Source organism: Penaeus vannamei, chromosome 25, assembly GCF_042767895.1.
Source record: "Penaeus vannamei isolate JL-2024 chromosome 25, ASM4276789v1, whole genome shotgun sequence".
In the NCBI taxonomy this organism is placed as follows: Eukaryota; Metazoa; Arthropoda; class Malacostraca; order Decapoda; family Penaeidae; genus Penaeus; species Penaeus vannamei.
This window is the reverse complement of record NC_091573.1, coordinates 28,111,508-28,124,007: the sequence shown is the minus strand read 5'-3', so window position 1 is coordinate 28,124,007 and position 12,500 is coordinate 28,111,508. Positions and strand designations below refer to the sequence as shown.

The 12,500-nt window shown below is 46.2% G+C and overlaps 1 protein-coding gene across 1 annotated transcript in view; it reads right to left on the bottom strand.

Annotated features, from left to right (window-relative positions):
* LOC113804126 (uncharacterized) overlaps nt 1–12,500 on the bottom strand; it is a 28,757-nt gene that overhangs the window by 129 nt on the left and 16,128 nt on the right. Inside the window, exons 9-26 of the mRNA XM_070138953.1 lie at nt 12,118–12,500; nt 11,752–11,973; nt 11,525–11,620; nt 10,116–11,407; nt 9,284–9,548; nt 8,785–9,006; nt 8,557–8,652; nt 7,279–8,439; nt 6,724–6,945; nt 6,497–6,592; nt 5,219–6,379; nt 4,664–4,885; nt 4,437–4,532; nt 3,028–4,319; nt 2,197–2,461; nt 1,696–1,917; nt 1,469–1,564; nt 1–1,351 (exon numbers count right to left, since the gene is read on the bottom strand). The exon at nt 1–1,351 is cut by the window's left edge and continues 129 nt beyond it; the exon at nt 12,118–12,500 is cut by the window's right edge and continues 284 nt beyond it. Of these exons, the coding sequence (XP_069995054.1) occupies nt 297–1,351; nt 1,469–1,564; nt 1,696–1,917; nt 2,197–2,461; nt 3,028–4,319; nt 4,437–4,532; nt 4,664–4,885; nt 5,219–6,379; nt 6,497–6,592; nt 6,724–6,945; nt 7,279–8,439; nt 8,557–8,652; nt 8,785–9,006; nt 9,284–9,548; nt 10,116–11,407; nt 11,525–11,620; nt 11,752–11,973; nt 12,118–12,500 (8,464 nt within the window). The 3' untranslated portion in view covers nt 1–296. The remainder of the gene's footprint in view (nt 1,352–1,468; nt 1,565–1,695; nt 1,918–2,196; nt 2,462–3,027; nt 4,320–4,436; nt 4,533–4,663; nt 4,886–5,218; nt 6,380–6,496; nt 6,593–6,723; nt 6,946–7,278; nt 8,440–8,556; nt 8,653–8,784; nt 9,007–9,283; nt 9,549–10,115; nt 11,408–11,524; nt 11,621–11,751; nt 11,974–12,117) is intronic.

Sequence of the window (12,500 nt, the reverse complement as noted above, 5' to 3'; positions counted from 1 at the left end):
GCTTTTTAGACTCTTGATCCTTATACTGATCTGTTCTGAAGGGGGGGGGAGGTAGGAGACGGAGACTGGGCTTTGACTCCAAACCTCACCCTATTGCTATATTTTGAATATAACACTACTGGCCTTAGATGAAGTGGCAGAAAAATTGCAATAAATAGATTAATATCTAACTCTGGAACCAGGCTCTAGTCTAGAATCTTTATACTTCTACGAGAAGCTGGACGACCACAGCAGCCCTAGAAGAGAAACTGCGGCTTCAGTAACCCTTTAGTGATGGGCATTCCTTCATTTCAGTGTTATGCACCACAGTCCGTAAGGGAGCGGAGAGCAGCTACAGCAGATTGGAACCCTGCGTTGTAGTCTGTGGCAACTTCATTCTTGACATAGTCTTCGCGCTTGTCCTCATACCAGTCGTTGGCGTCAGGGCCTCCCACCAAGGCTCCGTACAGCACGTGAGGGTTAGGATCCGGCGAATGGAAGTCTGACCAGTCACACGTTGCTGGAGCTGGTTTACACGAGCTGCTGGCGTGATGTGGCCGCTGTGGAGGGTTCACGCCAAAACCAACCACATAACTCCGTCCAGTGTCGCCCAACATGTAGTGGATCTGTTGCTTGCCAAACTCTCGATATTTCTCAGGGTTGATGCCCAAGTCTGCAGCTCTTAGACAAATGAAGACTGCGTTAGCTGCATATCGGAGGGAGCCCCACTGACTCAGGTACACCAATCCCTTGGGTGTCCTTTGCCTGTTGTCTATGATGTCGTTGCAGAAGTTGGTCAAATGATTCACATATGTGGCTTTATCGACTTCGTCGGCTAGTTGTGCCAGTAATACCTGCACTCCAGGGGTCTTATCAGCCCAAGAAAACTCCCAAGGAGTTGTTGAAAGTTGCTGAAAATGTGTCTTGGCTGCCGTTAGGTAGCTAGTCTCACCTGTGGCACGGTAAAGCCAGGCAGCAGCCCAAGCTAATTCGTCGTAGTAGCCATAGCTGGCATAGAATTCAGAAACACCAGGGATTGTAGCGTCGTAGTCTCCTCTGAAATTATTGGCAAAATCGTAAAGCTCCCTAGAGTGTTGAAGACATTCGGCAGAATATGCAGGGTTGGAATCTTTGAAGAGAATGGAGGCGGCAGCCAGGGCAGCAGAAGTCTCGGCCACCAAGTCAGATCCGGGATTTGCTTCCGTGATTTTGTAGGCTGGTCTGTCCATGGTCATGTCCTCTGGACGGCCCCAAAAAGCATGGTCAAGCTGACCATTACCTACTTGGCCATACAACACAGTAGGACTCACGTGTGCCTTAAGGAAATAGTCTGTGGCCCACTTGACGGCCTCCTTCATGTACGGCATTTCCCCTGAAATCAGTTGAATTAGTTATTAAACTTGTTCAAAATATGGCAAAGATTTCTAAATAGTCATCATGTGATAAACATTTACTTGATATTACAGTGTATCATTGCTCACTGAATTACCTGCTTGTATATAGGCAGCGCCGTAGTCGATGGCTCCCCATGCCAACACTGTTGTCATACTTGACATTGGATATCCAAATTTGCCATAATCGCCAGCTGTTTCAAAATAAATCACATATAGATTAATAGTGCAGAAATAGTAATTTCTCAATGCTATAGACTTGCTTGTAATGACAATGTACCCGCAGTTGAGTAATATTTTTTGTGTGTAACTGATGAAGTCTAACCATCATAATATCCTCCTGTTAGATCAAGCTGAACGTTGGTCACACTGTCCTTGGCGTCGCCCAGGGCAGAGTCCTTACGCCAGGTGACACGCTGTGAAGCTGGCAGATCTCCAGATCGCTGAGCTTCGTAAAACAGGAGGGACTTGTGAAGAACTTCATCATAGTCATAGCTTGTCCCAGGAGCAACGCACCCAGAGCCTGGTGCTTGGGTACTAGGTTCTTCTGTAACGAAAATATCAGATAAACAGTAAATTTTCCAACGACTTAATTTCGGTATCGAAAGTATGTATACTCTTCAGGAATCGCGCTGACCTCTCTTGATTAGTTTTAAACTATCCTTTATTGAAAATCTTGTGCGGAAGGCTTACATTACCCTCATTGCAAATCCTTATGGGCGAGTCATTAGTTCTTCATATTTGTCGATATACATTACGCATAAAAAGATGTGGCAAAAGCCCAGGAAAAGGAAGTATATGAAAGAGAATATCATCACTTAGTTACCAGTTCCAGGGTTCACAGTACTCTCTGGAGTCGAGGCTGGGGTTGGAGCCGGGGTTGGAGCTGGGGTGGAAGGAGCTGAGGTAGTTCCACAACCTGTAAGCGTTTCACCATTGAAAGTCGCGGCCGTGATGGCTGGAGTAGGTCCCGAGAAAGTTACCAAGATGCCTAGCTCAAGCGTTGCGCCAGCAGTTTGGACTCCATTGTAGTTTTTGTTGGTGAGCGTGATGGAGGTGCCAGAAGTGGGTGCCACGTTCGCTGTCCACGCCTTCGGTGCCCAAAAGAGGGAAGGATGAAACGGAGTAATTAGTATATAAACACATTTTCTTTTTTTGCACTCTCAAAATCAATCATTGTTTATGGTTTTCCTCCTTTTTGAGACGGCGACATACCGCTGGCATTCCCCAATACTTTGGTCTCTTTCGTGTCTACATTATTGTCGTATATCACTCATATTCTAAAGTAAATCTATATTTCAGCTTGTCCAAACGTGTTTGTAAATAACTAATAAAAGATATTCTATTTTCACAAAATATCTAACATTTCATGTCAACATCTTTATTCATTTGTATTTAGACCAGTAATAAATTAATATGACCAGCCAGATCTATTACCTGTGTGCATGCCCCTACCCACACATGTATATGGACACATGCTTATTCATATTCAATACCGGTAAGCTACCTATATAGATAAATGTATTAAAATTGAAAATCTATATTGTTGAATGAAGTAAATCAGGTTGAATCAATGAAAACCCAGTATTTAAAGGAAAAATAAATCTACAGTTCTCCCATTCTTAAGCAATTGTAAATTTGCAAAATTCATACTGACCTGGAAATTGTTCACAGATGATGATAACTGAAGGTCGATGCTCCAAGACCCTACATCAGTGGGGATAGTCACGTACAATGTTCCATCATAGTTCCCGCTCCAACTGTTGGCTTTCGCAAATCGGAAGCAGCTGCCACTTCCTCCGCCTGTGTTCGGTGTGGTTGGTGCTGAAGTGGGTGCGGGAGTGGGAACCGAGGTGGGTGCTGGGGTGGGAGCTGCTGTTGTTGGTGCAGCTGTCACTCCGCCACAGTCCGTGAGGGAGCGGAGAGCAGCTACAGCAGATTGGAACCCTGCGTTGTAGTCTGTGGCAACTTCATTCTTGACATAGTCTTCGCGCTTGTCCTCATACCAGTCGTTGGCGTCAGGGCCTCCCACCAAGGCTCCGTACAGCACGTGAGGGTTAGGATCCGGCGAATGGAAGTCTGACCAGTCACACGTTGCTGGGGCTGGTTTACACGAGCTGCTGGCGTGATGTGGCCGCTGCGGAGGGTTCACGCCAAAACCAACCACATAGCTCCGTCCAGTGTCGCCCAACATGTAGTGGATCTGTTGCTTGCCAAACTCTCGATATTTCTCAGGGTTGATGCCCAAGTCTGCAGCTCTTAGACAAATGAAGACTGCGTTAGCTGCATATCGGAGGGAGCCCCACTGACTCAGGTACACCAATCCCTTGGGTGTCCTTTGCCTGTTGTCTATGATGTCGTTGCAGAAGTTGGTCAAATGATTCACATATGTGGCTTTATCGACTTCGTCGGCTAGTTGTGCCAGTAATACCTGCACTCCAGGGGTCTTATCAGCCCAAGAAAACTCCCAAGGAGTTGTTGAAAGTTGCTGAAAATGTGTCTTGGCTGCCGTTAGGTAGCTAGTCTCACCTGTGGCACGGTAAAGCCAGGCAGCAGCCCAAGCTAATTCGTCGTAGTAGCCATAGCTGGCATAGAATTCAGAAACACCAGGGATTGTAGCGTCGTAGTCTCCTCTGAAATTATTGGCAAAATCGTAAAGCTCCCTAGAGTGTTGAAGACATTCGGCAGAATATGCAGGGTTGGAATCTTTGAAGAGAATGGAGGCGGCAGCCAGGGCAGCAGAAGTCTCGGCCACCAAGTCAGATCCGGGATTTGCTTCCGTGATTTTGTAGGCTGGTCTGTCCATGGTCATGTCCTCTGGACGGCCCCAAAAAGCATGGTCAAGCTGACCATTACCTACTTGGCCATACAACACAGTAGGACTCACGTGTGCCTTAAGGAAATAGTCTGTGGCCCACCTGACGGCCTCCTTCATGTACGGCATTTCCCCTGAAATCAGTTGAATTAGTTATTAAACTTGTTCAAAATATGGCAAAGATTTCTAAATAGTCATCATGTGATAAACATTCACTTGATATTACAGTGTAGCGTTGCTTACTGAATTACCTGCTTGTATATAGGCAGCGCCGTAGTCGATGGCTCCCCATGCCAACACTGTTGTCATACTTGACATTGGATATCCAAATTTGCCATAATCGCCAGCTGTTTCAAAATAAATCACATATAGATTAATAGTGCAGAAATAGTAATTTCTCAATGCTATAGACTTGCTTGTAATGACAATGTACCCGCAGTAGAGTAATATTTTTTGTGTGTAACTGATGAAGTCTAACCATCATAATATCCTCCTGTTAGATCAAGCTGAACGTTGGTCACACTGTCCTTGGCGTCGCCCAGGGCAGAGTCCTTACGCCAGGTGACACGCTGTGAAGCTGGCAGATCTCCAGATCGCTGAGCTTCGTAAAACAGGAGGGACTTGTGAAGAACTTCATCATAGTCATAGCTTGTCCCAGGAGCAACGCACCCAGAGCCAGGTGCTTGGGTACTGGGTTCCTCTGTGGGGAATATTTCATTTAACAAATACGTGTTCTTCCACATTTAGCTCATGCTGTAATTTGATGACAGGAAACTTAAAGTCCTTACTACAATACCTACATACTCAAGTATCCGTGTTCCAATTTCGTGAAAATTCTAAACCAGCATTTATTGGTAAAAATATCAGTAAATTAGATGTGTAGTTCAGTATTTTTGAAGTCAATTTATATCATGGACCTTTAGTTTTTACATATACAATGTAACTATTTCTACAGGTATTACTATAATATGTAAACTGTAGGAAGAAACATAATACACGTCAAATACAGCAAATACATAGTCATTTTAGTTACCAGTTCCTGGGTTTGCAGTAGGTTCTGGTGTTGGAGGTGGGGTTGGTGTAGAAGTGGGTACAGGGGTAGGTGCTGGGGTGGGAGCTGCTGTTGTTGGTGCAGCTGTCACTCCGCCACAGTCCGTGAGGGAGCGAAGAGCAGCTACAGCAGATTGGAACCCTGCGTTGTAGTCTGTGGCAACTTCATTCTTGACATAGTCTTCGCGCTTGTCCTCATACCAGTCGTTGGCGTCAGGGCCTCCCACCAAGGCTCCGTACAGCACGTGAGGGTTAGGATCCGGCGAATGGAAGTCTGACCAGTCACACGTTGCTGGAGCTGGTTTACACGAGCTGCTGGCGTGATGTGGCCGCTGCGGAGGGTTCACGCCAAAACCAACCACATAGCTCCGTCCAGTGTCGCCCAACATGTAGTGGATCTGTTGCTTGCCAAACTCTCGATATTTCTCAGGGTTGATGCCCAAGTCTGCAGCTCTTAGACAAATGAAGACTGCGTTAGCTGCATATCGGAGGGAGCCCCACTGACTCAGGTACACCAATCCCTTGGGTGTCCTTTGCCTGTTGTCTATGATGTCGTTGCAGAAGTTGGTCAAATGATTCACATATGTGGCTTTATCGACTTCGTCGGCTAGTTGTGCCAGTAATACCTGCACTCCAGGGGTCTTATCAGCCCAAGAAAACTCCCAAGGAGTTGTTGAAAGTTGCTGAAAATGTGTCTTGGCTGCCGTTAGGTAGCTAGTCTCACCTGTGGCACGGTAAAGCCAGGCAGCAGCCCAAGCTAATTCGTCGTAGTAGCCATAGCTGGCATAGAATTCAGAAACACCAGGGATTGTAGCGTCGTAGTCTCCTCTGAAATTATTGGCAAAATCGTAAAGCTCCCTAGAGTGTTGAAGACATTCGGCAGAATATGCAGGGTTGGAATCTTTGAAGAGAATGGAGGCGGCAGCCAGGGCAGCAGAAGTCTCGGCCACCAAGTCAGATCCGGGATTTGCTTCCGTGATTTTGTAGGCTGGTCTGTCCATGGTCATGTCCTCTGGACGGCCCCAAAAAGCATGGTCAAGCTGACCATTACCTACTTGGCCATACAACACAGTAGGACTCACGTGTGCCTTAAGGAAATAGTCTGTGGCCCACTTGACGGCCTCCTTCATGTACGGCATTTCCCCTGAAATCAGTTGAATTAGTTATTAAACTTGTTCAAAATATGGCAAAGATTTCTAAATAGTCATCATGTGATAAACATTCACTCGATATTACAGTGTAGCGTTGCTTACTGAATTACCTGCTTGTATATAGGCAGCGCCGTAGTCGATGGCTCCCCATGCCAACACTGTTGTCATACTTGACATTGGATATCCAAATTTGCCATAATCGCCAGCTGTTTCAAAATAAATCACATATAGATTAATAGTGCAGAAATAGTAATTTCTCAATGCTATATAGACTTGCTTGTAATGACTGTACCCGCAGTAGAGTAATATTTTTTGTGTGTAACTGATGAAGTCTAACCATCATAATATCCTCCTGTTAGGTCAAGCTGAACGTTGGTCACACTGTCCTTGGCGTCGCCCAGGGCAGAGTCCTTACGCCAGGTGACACGCTGTGAAGCTGGCAGATCTCCAGATCGCTGAGCTTCGTAAAACAGGAGGGACTTGTGAAGAACTTCATCATAGTCATAGCTTGTCCCAGGAGCAACGCACCCAGAGCCAGGTGCTTGGGTACTGGGTTCCTCTGTGGGGAATATTTCATTTAACAAATACGTGTTCTTCCACATTTAGCTCATGCTGTAATTTGATGACAGGAAACTTAAAGTCCTTACTACAATACCTACATACTCAAGTATCCGTGTTCCAATTTCGTGAAAATTCTAAACCAGCATTTATTGGTAAAAATATCAGTAAATTAGATGTGTAGTTCAGTATTTTTGAAGTCAATTTATATCATGGACCTTTAGTTTTTACATATACAATGTAACTATTACTACTGGTATTACTATAATATGTAAACTGTAGGAAGAAACATAATACACGTCAAATACAGCAAATACATAGTCATTTTAGTTACCAGTTCCTGGGTTTGCAGTAGGTTCTGGTGTTGGAGGTGGGGTTGGTGTAGAAGTGGGTACAGGGGTAGGTGCTGGGGTGGGAGCTGCTGTTGTTGGTGCAGCTGTCACTCCGCCACAGTCCGTGTGGAAGCGGAGAGCAGCTACAGCAGATTGGAACCCTGCGTTGTAGTCTGTGGCAACTTCATTCTTGACATAGTCTTCGCGCTTGTCCTCATACCAGTCGTTGGCGTCAGGGCCTCCCACCAAGGCTCCGTACAGCACGTGAGGGTTAGGATCCGGCGAATGGAAGTCTGACCAGTCACACGTTGCTGGAGCTGGTTTACACGAGCTGCTGGCGTGATGTGGCCGCTGTGGAGGGTTCACGCCAAAACCAACCACATAACTCCGTCCAGTGTCGCCCAACATGTAGTGGATCTGTTGCTTGCCAAACTCTCGATATTTCTCAGGGTTGATGCCCAAGTCTGCAGCTCTTAGACAAATGAAGACTGCGTTAGCTGCATATCGGAGGGAGCCCCACTGACTCAGGTACACCAATCCCTTGGGTGTCCTTTGCCTGTTGTCTATGATGTCGTTGCAGAAGTTGGTCAAATGATTCACATATGTGGCTTTATCGACTTCGTCGGCTAGTTGTGCCAGTAATACCTGCACTCCAGGGGTCTTATCAGCCCAAGAAAACTCCCAAGGAGTTGTTGAAAGTTGCTGAAAATGTGTCTTGGCTGCCGTTAGGTAGCTAGTCTCACCTGTGGCACGGTAAAGCCAGGCAGCAGCCCAAGCTAATTCGTCGTAGTAGCCATAGCTGGCATAGAATTCAGAAACACCAGGGATTGTAGCGTCGTAGTCTCCTCTGAAATTATTGGCAAAATCGTAAAGCTCCCTAGAGTGTTGAAGACATTCGGCAGAATATGCAGGGTTGGAATCTTTGAAGAGAATGGAGGCGGCAGCCAGGGCAGCAGAAGTCTCGGCCACCAAGTCAGATCCGGGATTTGCTTCCGTGATTTTGTAGGCTGGTCTGTCCATGGTCATGTCCTCTGGACGGCCCCAAAAAGCATGGTCAAGCTGACCATTACCTACTTGGCCATACAACACAGTAGGACTCACGTGTGCCTTAAGGAAATAGTCTGTGGCCCACTTGACGGCCTCCTTCATGTACGGCATTTCCCCTGAAATCAGTTGAATTAGTTATAAAACTTGTTCAAAATATGGCAAAGATTTCTAAATAGTCATCATGTGATAAACATTCACTTGATATTACAGTGTAGCGTTGCTTACTGAATTACCTGCTTGTATATAGGCAGCGCCGTAGTCGATGGCTCCCCATGCCAACACTGTTGTCATACTTGACATTGGATATCCAAATTTGCCATAATCGCCAGCTGTTTCAAAATAAATCACATATAGATTAATAGTGCAGAAATAGTAATTTCTCAATGCTATATAGACTTGCTTGTAATGACTGTACCCGCAGTAGAGTAATATTTTTTTGTGTGTAACTGATGAAGTCTAACCATCATAATATCCTCCTGTTAGGTCAAGCTGAACGTTGGTCACACTGTCCTTGGCGTCGCCCAGGGCAGAGTCCTTACGCCAGGTGACACGCTGTGAAGCTGGCAGATCTCCAGATCGCTGAGCTTCGTAAAACAGGAGGGACTTGTGAAGAACTTCATCATAGTCATAGCTTGTCCCAGGAGCAACGCACCCAGAGCCTGGTGCTTGGGTACTAGGTTCTTCTGTAACGAAAATATCAGATAAACAGTAAATTTTCCAACGACTTAATTTCGGTATCGAAAGTATGTATACTCTTCAGGAATCGCGCTGACCTCTCTTGATTAGTTTTAAACTATCCTTTATTGAAAATCTTGTGCGGAAGGCTTACATTACCCTCATTGCAAATCCTTATGGGCGTCATTAGTTCTTCATATTTGTCGATATACATTACGCATAAAAAGATGTGGCAAAAGCCCAGGAAAAGGAAGTATATGAAAGAGAATATCATCACTTAGTTACCAGTTCCAGGGTTCACAGTACTCTCTGGAGTCGAGGCTGGGGTTGGAGCCGGGGTTGGAGCTGGGGTGGAAGGAGCTGAGGTAGCTCCACAACCTGTAAGCGTTTCACCATTGAAAGTCGCGGCCGTGATGGCTGGAGTAGGTCCCGAGAAAGTTACCAAGATGCCTAGCTCAAGCGTTGCGCCAGCAGTTTGGACTCCATTGTAGTTTTTGTTGGTGAGCGTGATGGAGGTGCCAGAAGTGGGTGCCACGTTCGCTGTCCACGCCTTCGGTGCCCAAAAGAGGGAAGGATGAAACGGAGTAATTAGTATATAAACGCATTTTCTTTTTTTGCACTCTCAAAATCAATCATTGTTTATGGTTTTCCTCCTTTTTGAGACGGCGACATACCGCTGGCATTCCCCAATACTTTTGGTCTCTTTCGTGTCTACATTGTTGTCGTATATCACTCATATTCTAAAGTAAATCTATATTTCAGCTTGTCCAAACGTGTTTGTAAATAACTAATAAAAGATATTCTATTTTCACAAAATATCTAACATTTCATGTCAACATCTTTATTCATTTGTATTTAGACCAGTAATAAATTAATATGACCAGCCAGATCTATTACCTGTGTGCATGCCCCTACCCACACATGTATATGGACACATGCTTATTCATATTCAATACCGGTAAGCTACCTATATAGATAAATGTATTATAATTGAAAATCTATATTGTTGAATGAAGTAAATCAAGTTGAATTAATGAAAACCCAGTATTTAAAGGAAAAATAAATCTACAGTTCTCCCATTCTTAAGCAATTGTAAATTTGCAAAATTCATACTGACCTGGAAATTGTTCACAGATGATGATAACTGAAGGTTGATGCTCCAAGACCCTACATCAGTGGGGATAGTCACGTACAATGTTCCATCATAGTTCCCGCTCCAACTGTTGGCTTTCGCAAATCGGAAGCAGCTGCCACTTCCTCCGCCTGTGTTCGGTGTGGTTGGTGCTGAAGTGGGTGCGGGAGTGGGAACCGAGGTGGGTGCTGGGGTGGGAGCTGCTGTTGTTGGTGCAGCTGTCACTCCGCCACAGTCCGTGAGGGAGCGGAGAGCAGCTACAGCAGATTGGAACCCTGCGTTGTAGTCTGTGGCAACTTCATTCTTGACATAGTCTTCGCGCTTGTCCTCATACCAGTCGTTGGCGTCAGGGCCTCCCACCAAGGCTCCGTACAGCACGTGAGGGTTAGGATCCGGCGAATGGAAGTCTGACCAGTCACACGTTGCTGGAGCTGGTTTACACGAGCTGCTGGCGTGATGTGGCCGCTGTGGAGGGTTCACGCCAAAACCAACCACATAGCTCCGTCCAGTGTCGCCCAACATGTAGTGGATCTGTTGCTTGCCAAACTCTCGATATTTCTCAGGGTTGATGCCCAAGTCTGCAGCTCTTAGACAAATGAAGACTGCGTTAGCTGCATATCGGAGGGAGCCCCACTGACTCAGGTACACCAATCCCTTGGGTGTCCTTTGCCTGTTGTCTATGATGTCGTTGCAGAAGTTGGTCAAATGATTCACATATGTGGCTTTATCGACTTCGTCGGCTAGTTGTGCCAGTAATACCTGCACTCCAGGGGTCTTATCAGCCCAAGAAAACTCCCAAGGAGTTGTTGAAAGTTGCTGAAAATGTGTCTTGGCTGCCGTTAGGTAGCTAGTCTCACCTGTGGCACGGTAAAGCCAGGCAGCAGCCCAAGCTAATTCGTCGTAGTAGCCATAGCTGGCATAGAATTCAGAAACACCAGGGATTGTAGCGTCGTAGTCTCCTCTGAAATTATTGGCAAAATCGTAAAGCTCCCTAGAGTGTTGAAGACATTCGGCAGAATATGCAGGGTTGGAATCTTTGAAGAGAATGGAGGCGGCAGCCAGGGCAGCAGAAGTCTCGGCCACCAAGTCAGATCCGGGATTTGCTTCCGTGATTTTGTAGGCTGGTCTGTCCATGGTCATGTCCTCTGGACGGCCCCAAAAAGCATGGTCAAGCTGACCATTACCTACTTGGCCATACAACACAGTAGGACTCACGTGTGCCTTAAGGAAATAGTCTGTGGCCCACTTGACGGCCTCCTTCATGTACGGCATTTCCCCTGAAATCAGTTGAATTAGTTATTAAACTTGTTCAAAATATGGCAAAGATTTCTAAATAGTCATCATGTGATAAACATTTACTTGATATTACAGTGTATCATTGCTCACTGAATTACCTGCTTGTATATAGGCAGCGCCGTAGTCGATGGCTCCCCATGCCAACACTGTTGTCATACTTGACATTGGATATCCAAATTTGCCATAATCGCCAGCTGTTTCAAAATAAATCACATATAGATTAATAGTGCAGAAATAGTAATTTCTCAATGCTATAGACTTGCTTGTAATGACAATGTACCCGCAGTTGAGTAATATTTTTTGTGTGTAACTGATGAAGTCTAACCATCATAATATCCTCCTGTTAGATCAAGCTGAACGTTGGTCACACTGTCCTTGGCGTCGCCCAGGGCAGAGTCCTTACGCCAGGTGACACGCTGTGAAGCTGGCAGATCTCCAGATCGCTGAGCTTCGTAAAACAGGAGGGACTTGTGAAGAACTTCATCATAGTCATAGCTTGTCCCAGGAGCGATGCACCCAGGACTTGGTTCCTGAGTGCTTTGTCCTTCTGCAATGTAAATCTTATTTATGGTATGCTTGAACTGTCGACGGAATATGGCAAATTTGCATACGAATTGATAAAGAAATAATTAAAAATTCATGAATAAATCTACTTTTAAAAATTACAAGGAAATTATGACATCATTTTTACCTGTGGTTTTTGTGGTTGGCGCAGAAGTGGGGGCTGGAGTGGGTGCAGAAGTGGGAGCCGGAGTGGGTGAAGTGGGGGCCGGAGTGGGTGCAGAAGTGGGAGCTGGAGTGGGTGCGGAAGTGGGAGCTGGAGTGGGTGAAGTGGGGGCCGGAGTGGGTGAAGTGGGGGCCGGAGTGGGTGCAGAAGTGGGAGCCGGAGTGGGTGAAGTGGGGGCCGGAGTGGGCGCAGAAGTGGGAGCTGGAGTGGGTGCAGAAGTGGGAGCTGGAGTGGGTGAAGTGGGGGCCGGAGTGGGTGAAGTGGGGGCCGGAGTGGGTGCAGAAGTGGGAGCCGGAGTGGGTGAAGTGGGGGCCGGAGTGGGTGCAGAAGTGGGTGCAGAAGTGGGA